Source organism: Corvus hawaiiensis, chromosome 5 (assembly GCF_020740725.1).
Source record: "Corvus hawaiiensis isolate bCorHaw1 chromosome 5, bCorHaw1.pri.cur, whole genome shotgun sequence".
Classification (NCBI taxonomy): Eukaryota; Metazoa; Chordata; class Aves; order Passeriformes; family Corvidae; genus Corvus; species Corvus hawaiiensis.
In genome coordinates, this window is record NC_063217.1 from 18505201 (window position 1) to 18523566 (window position 18366).

Genomic DNA, 18366 nt, shown 5'->3' on the forward strand with positions numbered 1-18366 from the left:
TCTCATGCTAGCTCTTATTAGTCCCACAGAATAGTCCCACATCAGAATACACACATATTAAATTCTGAAGCACTGAGGCACAGTGCAAATCTGCCAGAGATGGGCACAGAACCAAGGCATTATCTCACACTTCCATGTATTAATTTTAGGCAGAGGTCTCCCACTGAGAAGTTCGCATACCAAAACACCCATCAGTTTTCTTATTGCTAGGCAAGAGCTTGACCAAACACTCTTTCTGCAAAGGATTCATCCTCACATACAGCCATTGATAGTGTAAATATTTAGCCAAGACACTATCATTTTCCATGGTGCCTGTTTATTAGAGCTTCAAGATCTACTGTGGCGTGGGTTTTCTCTTATTAAAAGGAGTTCACATCAAGTTGCTTGTCCCTATAAATTGAAAACATTCAGGTTCAAAAGAACTACGTTTCCTCATGGGCAAATTTCAGTGCAAAACCACAGATGATCTTTGGCATGAATGCGTTTGTGGACATTCCTGTGGGTTTGCAATATGTTTGCAACAGTAACCCTAAAGGAAAATAACATTCGACTTACCCTTTGTGAGCTTTCCCTAACTTTGAAAGAAAATCTCAGACTGTGATTTTTTTTTAAAACAGAAAGAGCCAATTTTCTTGTACTTCTGATTAAAGGTATGAACCAATGACTGCAGGTCTGCAAATATCAGTTAAATTTGCAAGGTTGATTCTGCATGAATTGACTGTCCAAGCTGAAAGCATTATATTCTTGTATTTGTATTACATGCAAATCCATTAGTATTGAAGTTATATATTGGTGTATGAGGCAAATTTGCTGAAAAAACATTTCAAAAGCCTGTAAATAAAGTGCAGGAATTAAAGAAGAAGGTAATTTCTCTCTGCCTGCAAATTCACTTGCAAGACCACTAAAATCACAGTCATCTGTTAAGCACTGGTAAGTTAGCTATATGTCCCTTTGGACTTCTGTAACCTCTCCTCCATGCTGCTTCCACAACCCAATGTGCCCTGACTCTTTGAACTGAATCTACACAATTGCTCAGCTGGGGAAGAAAAGCAGCTCTGATCTGAACAGAAAGATTTTATAATCTGTATGTATGTTTGTGTGCACATATATCTATGTATGTGTGTAACATACATGTGCATATAGCATGTTTTACACAATATGCCTTATCACCTACCAACTTAACATCCAACAGTGTTAATAAAGCCCATTGTAACTTCAGGCAGTTCTGTTTTTCAGTACCATTGCAGAAACAGACTCAGGTTTCACATGTAGAGCTCAGTCAGGATTCTGCTGTGAAGGAGACTGCCGAAGCCATCCAGAAGGAGTGGCAGTTGGCATAAGGAAGCTTTAGGAGCAGTTGGATTTCCTTCTTACAAGAAATATTGTTTAGGTAATTTGAGACCATAATGGAGAAAACCCATACTTAGGATGTCAGAATGTACAGCTGCAAGAACAATATTAAGTGATAGGAAGGGAAGATTATTCTTTTTGAGTTTGTTTATACTTCCTAGTGCAGAATGAGAAAACGGATTTGATGGCGGCTGAAACGCAAGAAAGTGGGAGGGGAGAAGAAAGAACATAAAGTTTACAACTGTTGCTTTAAAAATACCAAACAACACATTTAGGGTTGCATCCTGATCTCTGTTGCAGACAGGTAACTTCCATTGACTTCAGTGGAGTCATTCAGGATTTGCACTGATGTGTCTGAGATGGGCACCTGGCCTTCCAGATGCCAGGCCAATATAAATACATAGATGTATTTTAAAGTAACAATAACTTTTAAAAGCTCCCTTTGGGTTTGTAAGCTTTTACAGCTTTCCTTTATCTTGGGACAACAGACAGGGGAAGAGATGGAGAGAAAGTGAGAGAGGAGGCTTTAAGTTCTTGCATGCTGTCACAGAAGCTACTTGTAATATAGACCAGTTTTTTACACATCAGGGGATACTAAAAGTCAACACAAGTGTTAAGTTTTGACCATAAAGAATCCAAAAATGAGAGAGAAAGATCAGGATGGCATCTAAACTTTCAACTATTTACAAAATAAAATTACAAACCAGCACTCGAGCTTTAACAGGAATGACACATTTATTGCTTTCTCTGTAGCAGTGAGAGCACTATTTATTGTCTCTTAAGGGCTATGTAGCAGGTTAACAATGCCTTCAGTTTTACTCCAGCAAAACAGAAAGAAGCTCACTAATGAACTGGCCTGCCCAGCTTGTTTAGGGGTATAATGATTTCTTAGTAGTACAGTTTTCTGTGAATAAGTGTCTCCAGCTAGCTTGGTATATTACCATGTGATACTTGCTAAACTTTTCCTGAGATCCTCTTCTGAGGCTGGGGGGCAATAAATGAAAGGATTAAATATGTCTAAAAGCTGAATCTAGCTAACTAATTCTAACTTCATTACACTGTTTTAAAGTTCTCTTTACACAGGAGAGAGGCTGGATTTACAGTACTAATCCAAAGAACAGAAGTAGTATTGAGGATATTCCCAACCGTGGTACTTCAGCTTCCCTGCATTACTGCTGGTACCAAAGCTGTATGCTGCAGTCCCACACCTACCCTGCAGATGATTTGTCTGAGACTGCAGATGGGGCTTCCTTTTGGAGGTGCATTTCTCTTTGCTGCTGTTCCTGTTCTCTGCTGGTTTGGTCTGAGGAGGATCATCATTTGTAGTCAGATATTTGAGAAGTTCAGAGCAGGGACGTCTTTGAGGCTTTTGCTGTTGACAAATGCTCTTCGCTTTATTGCTCCATGAATTCTCAGTCTTAAAAACAGGATAAAATAAAATAAAATAATAAAATAAAATAAAGCTAAAATTAGTGAGCTGAACCTTATCAGAATGGATATAGGTTTTCTGAAGAGATGAGATTTTCAATGAAGTGTTCAGTCTAAGTGTACTAGATCTATGAGCTGTGAATAACTGTTTGCAGAACAAGGAAGGAAAATTACATTTAAAATTCCTAAATGACATTTATGCAGCTTTTTATTTCATTTCTCCTACATTGCAATGTTCCTACTCAGCAACATGTAACTAACAAGACCCTACAGCGCCTTTACTGTGAACAAAAAAATAAGCTGGTTTAAACCTTAATTTGCTGCTGATTGCTTGGGCCCAGTATTCACGACTCTCTTAAGTACCCCTAAACGGTCCATTTTCAGTTACACTCAATGGCAAGACAAACATTGTTTAATACTGCCTGCTAACAGAATTATGTCTAAGCCCCCCATTCTGTCCAGTCAATGTCTAATGTTTTGCCAAGAATCCAGTGTCATTTGTCTTAGCTCAGACAGCTGGGAAAATGGCAGTCTCACATTCTGGAGTCACTCATAAACAACACCAGACCATCAGCAAATTTTATCGCACCCCGTCCTACTCTGTGTATCAATAAAGTAGGTAAGAGTAACAGACGGTGTGACTACAACTGAACTCTGCCAAGAGAAAAGGCATAAATGAAATATTCAGAGCATAAAAGAGCTCAGATGATTTCTGGAACCCAGTCTGTAACTCACTTTATTTTTTAATTAGTTACAAGATAGAATGCATATTAATAAAACACGTTCAGATCTACTGCTTGCTTGGTTGCTAAAAGCATAAAAGACCTTGTTACACTTTCTTTTTTTTCCTTATTATAAAGATTAAGTTTGTACCTTAACAACCACAGGGCTTGCTCTGATCCTGTGATTAGTGTTTGCATGGTTTTGTGTGCTGAGACCACTGCATTCATTATAATTTAGCTGAGTGTTGGCTGGAGCCAGCAAGAGCTTCTTAAGCTACAAACACATCAGGGAAAGGGAAGTGGAAGGAAAAGAGTAAAGTTATACATCTTTATGGATTAAAATGACTTATCTACATTTTTGCATAGTTACTTAAAGTTAGTTATATCAATTTCAGCAAGCAAAGTACAATAAAACTAAAAGAAGGACTTGATATTCCTCAGAGGAAACAGATTTCATTTTCTTCTGGCTTGGCAGCACATTTCTGCTCCCTTTACTGCAGTATACTGTGGGGCAAGCAGAAATGACAGGGATCTTGGATTTCTGAATCCATGGCAAAATGAAATTCTCAGTGATCTGTTTGACAGAAGAGGCCTCTGATCTAGACAGAAACATTAACAGACTAATGGATACAGTGTCAAGATTCAGGTATCTGGCTCTGTTCCACTGAAGCCAGTGATAAGAGGCTTTCAGCAGAAACAGAATCACATCACAAACTAGATTTACTGAGCAAAATGCATATAGTGTTTCACCCACATCCTCATCCAAGGTTCAGTTTTGCCCTGGTTAGCACTAAGCTGGTGCTTACTGGTCAAATCAATGTTAAAGGCACAAAATCAGCCCTGCATCCCAACAGACTCACTGGGCCTTTCTTCACAGATCACCAAAAATTATGTCTAAACACGCACAACAAAAAGAGCCCCAAGAAATGAAATATGAGTTAAGAGCCATTACCCCGACTTATCTGAACAGAATGATAAGCAAAAGTGTCAGCTCCATTAGTATAAGAGTTTAAAAACAACCTTTTCAACAACTTTTTAATAGACTGCCATATTAATCATCCTATGGCTATTTGGTGGGGGGTTTTTGCCCACCTAATTTTCAGTTCTTCACTTGATTTTCCTCTCCAGTCTAAATGAAAAGTCCAGACCTTACTGTGACTACATCATACCCATGCAGCGGGTAGCCAGAGGCACATCCAATTCCTGTTAAACAGTAGGAAGGGTTCTTACTAGAGACGGCTCTTCTGCCTCCTGGGTTGGAGGGGTGCCGTCGGGCATTGGGGAGGGGCTAGCGGCCTTTTCGTTGGTCACATCTCCATCTGTCAGTGCATCAAATGAAGGCAATCCATCCTCATCCACAGGGATGCTGTCCAGTGTTTCAGTGAGAACAGCTAGCAAGTTTGCCTCGCTCTCTTCATCTATCTTCTGTGGAAGCGGACAAAACAAAAAGAGGAACCTGGTGAGAAAAGGACTAAAACGATGCGTCTGTATGTGAACAAGCGGACAACATGTAGTTAAACCAGCCCTTGAAACAGTAACCTGCAACAGAATCTCAGACAATGTAATTAGGTACAATAAAATGATCCATCTCTGTTCAAAACAAATCTCTTTGCACTCGTGGTGTACTGCTAGTTTACTTTTCTTCCACAATTTTTTTTTCTTATCAGGTGTTAACAATGATAAGTAATCACCCAGGGATTGTATTACAGGATGAGCCTAAAATGCTGACACCTAATGATGGTGTCAGCCCAGGCTGTCTCTTTCTTTCTCTCTTCAACACTGAACACCAGCTAATTAACCTGACAAAATTACAAGAAACAGACAGCTAATCAGGACACCAAAATGAATCACCAGTAAAATATAGAAAACCTCATTCACATATACGGTCCAGTTTAAGTGAGAAAGGGTTACCCTTCCACATTTCTGCAAATCCTTCCTCCAAACCCAAATGAACAGCTCCTCATTCCTGAGTATTCTGGCATAAGAATAGCCAGCAGCACTCATATGATAAATGACAGGTCATTTGGGTTTCTTTTAAAGGAATGTATTAGGCAGATTGCCTTTGAAGTTGTCCTTTCGAGTTATGTCATTTGAGTGCTCAATGCACTATTGTATGCATTTATCTAATTCAGACTGCAATTATAAAAAGTAGATTAATTTCTAATCAGATGTGGCTGTAATGTTAATTTATATCTTATTTCAGCAACATGAGTTCTTTTTGTCAAATTGAGTAAATTTAAGTGCCTCCTGATTTTTTAATGAAATATAGTCCCTACTGTATATTAAGGTACAGATTTTTTGAGTGCTGAGAGTACTGAGAAATAGAACTGTGTAAAAATCATTATATTTATTTTTCAGAAAGATTGGAAGTTGATCTTGACAGATCAATTATCTAGGACTCCTAGGCTGATCTTAGCGCTATTAAAGTAAATGAAAAGCCTTTCACTGATTCAAGCGATATCAAATTGGGAGTTTTTCCACCAGTTTCAGAGTAGCTCACCATGTTCCAGGTTCACAATGTGAAAAAATTTCAGCTAACTTCAAATCTCGAAGTTTAAAAGTGAACTAGCAAGACAAATAATACCAGCAAGACAAACAAACATGCAAAAAAAGAAGCTAAAAAAGGCAACAGCAAAACACTGCCAAGTTACACTTTGGAAAAAAAAAATCAAGCGAATCTGGGTATCCCCTTAGCACGACTTTTTTCAGTAATACTTTCATCTAGCAGACTCTGTTCAGAGATGATCATAAACCACACATATAATTGCTCCTGCTAGGCTTCTCTGCCAAATCACACCTCACGGCTTCTAACACAAAAGCTGTCTTTGAGCTAGAAAGCGAAGGCAGAGCACAAATTATTCTGGTGCTTACAACTTCATCTCCAAGAAACAAATAAATACTCAGGCAAGCTAATGCTAAGGAGAAGCATTTACTTAAAAGGCAAAAAGGCACTTGGCCACTGAGAAAAAGCATCCAAGTTTCGGTATCAGGTGATTTCCACCATACTAAGCAGACATATGCACACAGCTGAGATAATTCAGTTTGTAGAGGGTGGAAATGACAGAGGGGAGCCACCTTGTGAATAAAACCATGCTCTGAATCCAGCTTTTAACAGTTGCTTTCTAAGAGGACAAGAGGAAAACCATGGTGTCACTTCTAGAAAAGCAAGAAAAGATACCGGGCAAGAAAGTGTGTACCAGTGTTGTTTCCCGATGGCATTTCAAGCCCCTCACAGGTGGTGGGATGAATGGTGTGAGAGCCAGCCCTTGAGCCTAAGGTGTCCATGAGGTGGTTTGGCTGCCTGACCCCCAGCCCTACACCAGGAACTTTTTCAGCAAGTTCAGCTGGTGGGTCACACTGCTGAGCCTTGAAGCATATAAAGCTGACAATAAAGCTGGAAGTGTTGCTATTTCTAACAGGGAATGCCTTCTTTAATAATAGCATGCCAGAAGAGAACCTGATATTTGCTGTTAGCTGCTCAACTCTCATGCTTTAAACAGACATTCAAGTGCGCTGACATTCAGGAACAGAAAGTTGAGCGGACACCGGTCCTCATCACAGCAATTTCAATTAGTTTTGTACAAGTTTCAACATTCAAACACCCCAGAGAAAGCAGAGGATGTGACAAAGAGGACTCTGTTAAACAATTAATGTCACTTTCCATTATTGCTTCAGTCCCAATTTACAGAGCAAATAAATCAAAGTCACCACAGATGAAACACACTAGCTGGCTAACACATGTCTATTCACAAACAATATGGCAGCAGGAACACATTAGTCAAGAAAATGACATTGCCAGATAACCTTTTAAAGGTTTAACTATGCTATTGCTCCTAACTGTCCTAAATTACTATTTATAAACACAGTTATTAGATACAGCAGAAACGCTGCTGAGGAGAGATGCAGAGGGAGAGATGGTTGGGTACATCAACGTCTGAGCAATAATCAGTGAAGCAGCAGCTTCCTCCTTTGCTATTGCAGCTTGAGTCTTGGTGTTGACAGCGCTGGGGAGAAGCAACGCCATGGCCAAATGCAGGCTCTTTCACGGTTTCAGCACTGTCCCCGCAGAAGTTCACATTTCAGACTGGCATCCAACCCGCTCATCACACAGGCTCGGTGGAACAGGAGGAGCTGAGCACCTTCCATCTCTGCCGAGGCCAGAGGATGCCCTGTGTGCTCTCTGCAACTGACTCCGCCATGTCCCTAAGCTCATGAAGGATCTTATAGGAAGGATTTGCCTCTCTCTATAGGAGCAGATCCTAGGTATTTAGACTACCTAAATAAACTACAGTGTGTAAGAAAAAGAACCAGAGGATAATCTCAAATGTAAAGCTGCATGACAAATATATTTAATTATTAAACTTTTATGAAAAAAATTCATAATAACTGCATGTTGCTAACTTGCCTTTTTAATGCAGAAGCAGTTATGCATCACTTCCAAATCACACTGTTATGTTAACATAAAGACATTGGGGCCAGAGATGTTTTGATCCCTGTAAATTTTCACCCAGATGAAGGAGGCAAGGAACACAAGTACGCCAATGAATGCACATGCTTCTGTGTTTCTGACAACAGAAATTTCCAGCATCTCCAGAATGCCATTAGCTCTGAAAGGAAATAAAATTTGGCATTTGTGTCACTCTATATGGGTGAATGCAACAGGTAAACTGCCAGAACATCAGCCAATCCTCAAACATGAGCGATCTAGGAGTCCAAAGACCATGAAAAGTTTCTAATTGTGCTCTTCTCTGCTTTTACATGCTTTGCTCTAATACTTTAGTATTTCTACAGCACTAAAAATAATTCTCTGCCTGAAAACACTTTAATAGTTGTGTAACTATTGCAATCTAATTGCATTTCTGCCTTCAATAAAATGTCTCCAGAGATATTCTCTCTTTGGTCAGTGAAATGAGTTGACAATTTACTGACACAAAGGTATTTAAATCCTCTACCCCTGATGATTCCTTCTCTTTTGCTTATTCTGACTATTGATGGAGCTGGGTTCACCTTGTGGTTAGCATTTTACGTCTGTAATACCTGTTACTTGTGGGTAATCCACAGAGGCCACAGAGGCCAAAGATTGAGCTGTAACAAAGGCTTGTCCGCCTTGTCATTCATGGTCATCCCTTTAGGGTGCATATAGTGAGCAGTGCTGTGATTTATCCTTAAATTTTCTTCCTTTAAAAAAATCATGCAACATTTAAAAATCTCTGTCATTACCATCATGGGTTAGAGAACACCTAGGAAAACTTGACATCCATAAGTCCATGGGCCCTGACAGAACACATCCATGAATGCTGGAGAGAGCTGGCAGACACCATAGTGAGGCTGCTTCATGGTCATCTTTGAAAGGTCATGGAGATCAGGAGAGGTGTCTGAGGACTGAAAGAAAGCAAATGTCACCCTGGTCTTCAAAAATTGCAATGAGGAGGATTCATGGAACGACTGGCCAGTCAGCCTCACCTCGATCCCTGAAAAGGTGATGAAGCACCTCTTTCCGGAGGCCATCTCTATCCACATGGATGACGCCAGGCGATCAGAGATAATCAAGCATTTTTTCACTAAAGATAAGTAAATCATGCTTGACCAACCTGATTGCCTTCTATGATGAAGCAACTACCTGGATGGATGAGGGGAGAGCAGTGGATATTGTCTACTGTGACTTCAGCAAGGCTTTCGACACGGTCTCTCTCAACATCCTCATAAGCAAACTCAGGAAGTGTGGGGTGGATGAGTGGACAACAAGGTCGATTGAGATCTGGCTGAACAGCAGATCCCAGAGGGTCATAATCAGTGGCACAGGGTCTAGTTGGGGGCCTGTCATGAGTTGTGTCCCCCAAGGTTCAATACTGGGCCCGGTACTGTTTAATTCATTCATCAGTGACTTGGATGAAGGTCCAGATGCCTCCTCAGTTGTGTTCATGGATAAGACAAAGCTGGGAGGAGTGGCCAATACCCCTGAGTGCTGTGCAGCCCTTCAGAAGGACCTGGACAGGTTGGAGAGACAGGCAGAAGGAACCATTTGATATTCAACAAAGGCAAATGCAGGATCCTGCACCTGGGGAAGAATAACCCCATGCACCAGCACAGACTGGGGGCCAAGATGCTGGAAAGCAGCTCTGCAGAGAAGGACCTGGTGGACACCAAGTGTCCATAAGCCAGCAGTGCCCTTGTGGCCAAGAGGGCCAGTGGTACCCTGTGGTCCATCAGGGAGAACACTGCCAGCAGGTTGAGGGAGGTGATCCTGCCCCTCTACTCAGCCCTGGCGAGGTGCACCTGGAGCGCTGTGTCCAGTTCTGGGCTCCTCAGTACAAGAGGGACATGGAGCTCCTGGAACAGGTCCAGCAGAGGGCTGTGAGGATGATTAAGGGGCTGGAACACCTCTGTTAGGAGGACAGGCTGAGTGAGCTGGGTCAGTTCAGCCTCAAGAAGACACAGCTGAGAAGGGACCTCATCAATGTCTGTCAGTATCTGAAGGGAGGGTGTCAGGAGGATGGAGCCAGGCTCTGCTCAGTGGTGCCAAGCAACAGGACAAGAGGCAATGGGCAGAAACTGATGCCCAGGAGGTGCTACCTGAACATGAAGAAGAACTTCTTTACTCTGTGAATGACACAGTACTGGAACAGGTTTGCCCAAAGAGGCTGTGGAGTTTCTGTCACTGGAGATATTCAAGAACTGTCTGGATGCAATCCTGTGCCACACGCTCTAGGAGGGCCCTGCTTGAGCAGGGAGGTTGTTCCAGCTGACCCACTGCAGTCCCTTCTAACCTTACCCATCTGTGTTTCTGTGATCCCTTCTTGAAAACTTTGAAGCCAGAGTGCAGATGTTCTGACTCAGGATTATCCTGTAGCTCCTGTCATCAGCGCAGGTATGCTGATCCATTCCAGAAAAGGGTCAAGCCCATCTTTTAGAAAATATTTTCAAAATATTAATAGTATCTCCAACATCTTCCCTTTGGGTGACTTCCCCTCTGCCTTTCAATTGTGATTAACACATGCACAACTTTTGCTGACTGGATCTCAAGGAGTGAAATCAGCTAACGAATGATGATGCTCTGAAGTTTCTTTACTGACAATTTGAATAGTGCAAGGGCCCATTGTGATTCACACTGAAAGATCAGGGTCTAAACTTCATTATTAATCCACAGCCCGAAGGATCTGGGAGCAGTGGCAGCTTGCCACATCTTCATAAAAAGCCCAGGAAACTTTGGGACAGATCCACAGCTGGTAGAAGCTGTCACCACTCCAGCAGCCCAGCTTGGTAAGCAATTCAGAGCAGCCAGGTGTACACCAGAACTCACAAGGGATCACCATTTCAACGTATCAACTCATTTCTCCTCAGCAGCCTAAGATCTATTCATAGCACAATTAAAAAAGAAAATACAAGATTTTCCTCCAGCTGAAAATATCTGAGTGATCTAAAAATACTAATACATTATGGCACTACTTTCAAACAAACAAAATTGACTTGTGAGCACATCAGGGAATTCCAACAGGATTTAATTCCTTAATGACAAACTTTGGAGTAAGAATGTCCATAAGATTGTCTTTTCCTTAAGAATTGAGGGGTACAGAGTCACCCCTTTTTGCACATAAGGATGCAGAGGTGCTGAAAAGCTCATTAACACCACTCAGGCCCTGAACACCTCCTGTCAGCAAACATGCAGGAGGTAGGGGCAGATGGTGTCTCAGCCCCAGCACCACAAACCAAGCTTTGCCACAAGAGGCTAAGGAGCCACAGGCTGGACAGAAGCACAGGGAGGGTAGGAGGTGTACAGGGATTAGGATGCAGGCTGGTATTCCTACTCCTAACAGAGAAAAATGAGAACTGAAGTCAAGGACGATGAAAGGGAAGAACTACAGCCCAAGTTTTCCCTCTTCTGGTGCAGAAGAAGCCAACCTGCCATGGCATGGCACAGACAGCGCTGTCATGTTGATTTTGCTGCCTTTTCCATGCGCTGTCCAAGGCAAGTGCCTCCCTCTCCTCAACTTAGAGCTGGCCATACCCAGGGCCAAAGACGAATTAGTGATCCAAGTGGAGAATCACTTGTTCCACCTTACCTGCTCACAATCAGTCTCATGCCCTTATATATTTTGAGAAGTTTCTCAGCTTTTATTTTACTGTTCAACTGCTTTGCAAATCCTTAAGCATCCTGCATTGTCTTACAGTAAAAATTCACATGATGCATTTGCATTAGAACATTTTTCCAAGGTCTGTTAGTCTGGTCCCCAAGAGACACTTCCATAATTGAAATGCTTAAGTCCAGAGCTATCAATTATCTTTAAAAACAAAATGGAGTCCCACTAGGAGAAAATTACAGCCAGGTTTCTTTATATGAAGTAGAAATATGGGGATTAATTATCACCACCCCTGTGCAAATGCCTTTAGGGTATGGAAAGGAAACAAGATCTTTTCTTTTCTTGAAGGAGACAGCTATATTCATACTCCTCACATGCACCTGCAGGAAAAGACCACTTGAATCCAGAGCCTGCCTTCTGATTTCAGCAGCCCCACAGCCCTTCATATGGAATGTGGATATATCTCAATAGCGGGACCAACCACTTATCCGTATTTATGAAAAAGCTTCACTCCAGTTGGATTTCTCAAGATACAGACTTGAAGCAATGTGCTCTACCATGCCAAAATGCTCTCCACCAAAACGATGTTAAATAAATATTGTGATTCTACACAATGCAGCTACTTCACTGCCTAATTTCCAGACCTAGGTTCCAGGGGGGAATAAACCCCCAGCACTGCTCCCAGGAACATTATGGCACCACTGGAAGGACCTGCTAAACGCCTGCAGGCTGAAGGAGATGGGAGCACCTGCAGCATCCATTTTCCCCTCCCCTCTTCAGGATATATCAATATAAAAGTAAACTAAAGTAAAGTAAACTAAAATAAAAATTATTATTTTCATCATCATAATCAACATTTTGCATATTTCTCAGAAAGTTCTTATGTGTAATCTTGGTAACTGAACTCGGATTGCCTTCTCTCTGAGAGATGCTCACCTGATACTGTAAAACTCCTGCCAAATACTTGGTATTAAAGCATCACAACACAAAACCACAGCACAGACCATTTGCAAATAGGCTTTTCTTTAAGAGCATGCTCTTGATCACTACCATAGCTCCTGTGAGATGGACTACCTTTTCAAGTGAAAAATATAACTTTCCTGCTCTAAGCTAAACGTGTCAGTTTAAAAAAGCCTACTGAATATTCTTCTACCACAAAGTCACTTTTTTTGTTACTTCTAACGAGTTGTTGCAGTTCAGAAGTTTCCATTACAGCCTGGTAATTAAGTTTATAATAAACTGAAGAGCTACTAATTGACTTACTCATCTCAGGAACTTCAGGATCCAGCTAGCAACCCATGCTTTACATATTTTGACCAAAATTCATCCACAATTTGCAAGCCATTGCAATTTGATTTGTGTAAACTGCATCCTTCCCCTCTATCATAGTGATCTTTGATTCTGGGGAAAAGATAAAACAAAAAACAATCTGCAAGCAAGCTACTGTGTCATCGACTGTGTTAAGGGAACCAATGATAAGATATTGTTGTGCTGGATTCACTTCACCAGTGGTAGACCAAATACCAAAAACTTATAGTAAGTGAAACCACAGAATCTTTGAAAATGCAGTCAATTTGACTCAGCATCAAAAGGTCACTCTATTCCATTTATACTTGATCCTGAGCACAATATTGAGAAACACTTGAAAGCAAATCATCTTATCATCAGTTTGGGCCTCAACATTTGCTGACTATATAGACTAATTTGCTGATTACTAAGTAAATGCTCTACCCATGTTTTTTACTGGGTTAGCTCACCACGGGGGCTTTTTAACTTCTACAGGATTTGACACTGTAAAGGAACTGCATGTCTGTAATACTGAGCCACACCATGGACTTACTATTGTGCTGCCTTGTCCAGTGCCAGCAAAGGCCACCTGGTCTTCATGGGTGGGGAACTGCAGCAGGAGAAGATCTGGCATGTCTTGTCGAGCCCACAATGGACTAGGTTTGGGCTAAGCTTCCCAATGAAGCACAAAACTCTCTCTGTGTTTCTGCTGGGTAAAAACAAGAGCAGGGAAAGTGCAGAAGTGCAAAGGGGAAAGAGCGCCTGGTGAAGAGCCAAAATACGAAGAAAGGCTGGGAGTTTTTCTTCACTGTCAAGACCGCCAGAGAAACTAGGATGGAGGTGAAGTTTCTGTCTGCCAGAACTGCTGGGGAAGCACAGGTGAGCAGAGGAGTGAGTGAGCTGGGGAAGGGAATGCAGGACAGGTAGCCTGACCTGCATGAGTAGCTCACTGCCCAGGGTACAAGAGGTTAGGCAGGCTGCCTCTGAGCTCACCACCCACAAGCTTCCCCCACTCTGGAGCAGCAAATGGCACCTCTTACCCATCCTTCCTTCCCCACACGCAGACAGTCGCTCATGCATGTAATAAGTTCCTGAGCAACAACTCAGACAGGGATTTTTAATTATTATTATGCACCTGAATAATACACAGGAGAGCAGAGAGTTAAAGTTCCTGGGGTCCCAGTCCGGACAAGCTCTAATATGGAGTGGGTATTGTAGAAAGAAGGAAGAAGGGGAAGGAAGGGTACAGCATAAGGTAGGGAAGACATCTGGGACTGTCCCTGTTGCAGAGCTTTCAATGACAGCGTCAGCAGTATTTCAGTCCAAACACTCAAGCACTGCTTGCTCAGATTTATTTATTTACTTGATTTATGGTCCATGCCTACGCTAATCTCTCTATGCACTGATGTAAGATTTTTCAACATTCATATACCTCTGTAAGGCAGCATAGCGTATCCTGGAGGAAAAAAAGGCTACATATATTTTGCAGTAATTATTGTAAAAACTTGTTTGTCCTCTTTATCATGACAAATATCCCTAAAAACTGCACTTCAGTGGTAGTATGGACTCTGCCAACAAGAAGCATTGTCTTATCGCTTTTGTTCATTCTCTATTTCAGTGTTGCATTTGCTTTAGTTTTAATTATATTGGATGTGTCAGAATGTCTATAATCATCCCTACTTCTGTCTTAAGATTTATGACTCCAAAGAAATACAAACTTAAAGGTAAAATTATACATAATATAGCAGAGAAGAGTTTACATAGATTTTTAAATTTTGTTCATTTATGGGGAGACTGTTTTTGTGCAAATGAAACACACACTCAAAAATTCCTTTTTAAACTACACAATAAGACACTTCTATCTGGTGCTTTTACTGTTAGAAAATTGGAATTTAATTCTACCAGGAAATTAGCATTTGTAAAGTATCAACTTCATTAAATGCTTTTTATGATGTCTTAATTTCTCAGCGTGTTCAGCTTCATCAAGCCTAACACATGCCCACTGAACAGGTATGACAAACACAAGTCATGTCTCACAGGAAGAAAAGCACTGGTTTTCCTTACAGCGAAAGCATGAATGGATCAGTACATCACTAATACATCTGGACTTACCATCAATTTTTATTGTAATTTAACCGGATGGCAGCTATCTGGTTTGAGTTGGTTAAAAAAGTTTACTCAGATACAACACAAAAACTTGTTTACAAGCCTAAAGATGCATTTCCTCTGTATATTTTACCTATGTAGCTGTACATTATTTTTAGGTGGCACAACAATGTCCTTCAATGTCCTCCTCATTTGTCTGTACCAGCAGATGTGTTGAGTGACACACATACCCTTTAGAGAGGTGGTTTAGACAGATAAAATAAACCTCAGGTACCTGTACTCTGAGTGTTCTAGGCTGAAAGTAATAAAGGCTCCTTTATACCGAAGCACCAAATGAGAATGAGAAGATGCCATGGTAAGGAATGTCCTAGCAGGTATAGGGTTTAACAGCACAGATCACAGGTGCATTTTGCCAGGCTTTTCAGAGCACCTTTACAGTCCCATGAAAATAAAATGAAAGCCTCTCCCAGCAAGCAAGTCCTCACCTCAAAAAGCAGTGATTGAACAGTGCAACCTGGTAAATCCCTACAACCACCAAGAATACTCTTCAGGATGAGGAGATGTGTCTGAATTTTCCACCAGTTAAACATTTGGATATGTATATGTCTGATAATATCCTCAGTTACACATCTCCTTGATTTGTCATTCAGTGTTAAGACTTTAATGTTCTTTTAATCCAATTTTGTGCATGCAAATAGAATTGTAAAATAGAGATGGTGATTTTAAAACAGAAAACATTTAAAAAAACATAGAAGAGCTATCTGTTGCAGTCTCCTTTAGAACATGCCCACTGTTGGCTTTCTATGTTTCCTGGAACTCACTAGTCTTTACAGATAATATTAATAAAACAGGGTTGACACTAAAATGTAAAACTAATTTGCTAGTTTACATTAAGGCTACCATGTCCATTTACCTTCAACCAGTCTGGCAGAGTTATGCAGCGCATGCATACTGTGGTGCACACTACAGTTCCCACTGCAGTTGCCTCTCCTCTATTTGCTCCTTAGTCAGGACTGAATTTATTGCTCATTCTCTGCTAGTCCTTTAAAAGTCTGCATGTTCCCAATCATGAGCCCTCCATCTGTGTGATGTAAAAAACTGCAATTTTTTTTAGTGAGGCACTCATATTAACCAGTCCCCTTTTCATCAGAAATGGCAAAAATCAACCTTGGCGCACTTTTTTTGTCCTCTTAAAAAATGACACGGAACAGGCAGTCAAGTCCAGATGTACTTACCAATGCACTAAATAACATTATTAATTATAATTAGGCCATAAGTTCCTCTAGACAGGGACTGTCTTTTTGTTATGTGTTCACACAACCCCTTTCACAACGATGTCCTGTTTTACCATTGGGCTTTGAGATGCTGCCACAGGACCTACAATAAATAATTTGGGGTACTTCCATTTAATCCTGCTGGCAAACAAAAGAAAAAGAACTTAGACCCCGATGTTCAGCTGCTGCAAATTAGGACCTCTCCAAAGGTCTTAACAGCTATGCAGATTTACACTAGCTAGGAACCTGGTCCTCTGCTCTTCGTGTATGTTGATGCTTAAGCTGAGAACAGCAGCTCCTACATAGTGTGTCTGTACCACCCTGTCCCAGGACTAACAGCAGTCCAGCCACAGGCCAGCAAGGGCTAATTCTTCCTCCTTACCAAGTGAGTTTTGCAGCTGAGCACTACACTGCTATGACTAAGACACTGAGTTTAAAAGCGGCTTGGGTTCATCTTGCCTACAATGTGCCTACACTGTGCTTGCATTCCCTACTGGAAATACACTGACACTATTTGTTCATGTCAAGTGCACCTTCAGTTTAAAAGTTATCCCCACTGAAGTTAACACAAGTTATAATTTGAGCCTGTGTAGCTGCTAGATGCACAGCCAAAACCCCACAGGATGTGCCTAACCCCAGGAATAATAAGTAAATTGAAACCATTTGAATACTAAACCAGAGATGGGACCTCGCAGATCACTGGGTTCGGCAAAGCCTACATCCTCCTGGCTAAGATGGCCTCCCTTTGTATTGACATACTTTCCCCTGCTCTATCAGCATCCAAATTGAGGGGGAAGAAAGAGGGGAAGGGAGCTGTAGATTGGAAACAGCCCAAGATGAAAGTGTCCGAGCCTTGCTTAGCTGGCTGAGAGGAGTGGGTGGGACTACTCATGTTTAGGAAGCAGTAAAATCCTGTTTTGTAAACGTACATGAGGATTACACACGCCACTAGGGAGGAAGGAGGGGAAAGGACAGGAGAGAGGAAGAGAAAGCAGGCAGACAAGAAAGTAAACATGGTTGCACTTTATTCTACACATGAGGGAGTAGGGGAAAGGACACTCCACCACAGGGTATTTCAAGTAAAAAAGAGCTAGCTACTTCTAAGTGTGCAATATTGCAAAGTCTTATCCACCTGAAGCACCAAAACACCAGAGTGCAATGAGCACCACAGTGTTTTACAACTGCATCTGGCCTTGCCCCATTTTGATGGCAAAGAGTGCCGTAAATGCGAGTGCTGGTGGCACAGGGAGCGCAATGCCAACTCCAGCTAGCCATCCCTTGGATCAGAGCAGCACAAACCAAGCATCACCTGGCAAAGCCGATGGAGTTAAACAAGGACAGCTTAAGTGTAAGTGAGAAGGAAATCAGGCCCTTTATGTCTGCCCTTCCTTCCCTGGGAAAAACTAAATACATTCCTTATTCCTCAGACACATCAACAGCAATAGCTTAAACTGCCCTGATCAGCTTTCACCATTGGCAATGCAGAAATGTTTATTTCCATTAGGCTGAGTCTATAAAATATTCCTTTCATTCCTGCACTCCCACAATTTCCAAACAGCAAAGCCTGACAATTTAGTCTCTGACAAGCAAGCTTAATACTGAGACATTTGGAAAAAAAAAATCCATACAAAGAAAGCTCTTAAGACAAGATAGGCTGAGCGTTTGCACCACAAATGGTTTGTTTCAGCTATCTCTTTGCCTCCTGTAAGACGGAAATCAGACAGCTTACTGGCTTAGCTTGTTAGGCCAGGTTAAAGGGATGCAGCGCTGAAAGGCTCTTACAGAAGCTTACCCTTGGACTAAAAATAGCAGGCACTAGAGAATTATCTTAAATACTACCAAACTTGTTCTGCACTGTGAATGCAGATAACTGTAATATGTTTCCATTTTTGGTAGTTTTAGAGCTTTTTTAAGTTATGCTCGCTTTAGCTGACTATTTAATTAGTTTCTGATTCTATTTGCCACTTTTTCTCTCAGAGATATAGCCTGAGGGGTACTTTGCCTATGAATCCTTTGTATTTAGCAGTGTTGCTATTGTTAACATCTAATGAGCTGTTGGCTTTGCCAAACACTCAGTATAGGTACAAATGCTTCTTTGAAATATAAATGTTTAACACATAG

The 18366-nt window shown here is 41.4% G+C and overlaps 1 protein-coding gene across 4 annotated transcripts in view; it reads right to left on the bottom strand.

Moving 5' to 3' along the window:
* PPARGC1A (PPARG coactivator 1 alpha) overlaps window positions 1-18366 on the bottom strand; it is a 368736-nt gene that overhangs the window by 28101 nt on the left and 322269 nt on the right. For all 4 annotated transcript variants that reach the window (XM_048304122.1, XM_048304125.1, XM_048304126.1 and 1 more), the window contains exons 3-5: window positions 4731-4925; window positions 3652-3774; window positions 2563-2767 (exon numbers count right to left, since the gene is read on the bottom strand). In XM_048304122.1, coding sequence (XP_048160079.1) covers window positions 2563-2767; window positions 3652-3774; window positions 4731-4925 — 523 coding nt within the window. The remainder of the gene's footprint in view (window positions 1-2562; window positions 2768-3651; window positions 3775-4730; window positions 4926-18366) is intronic.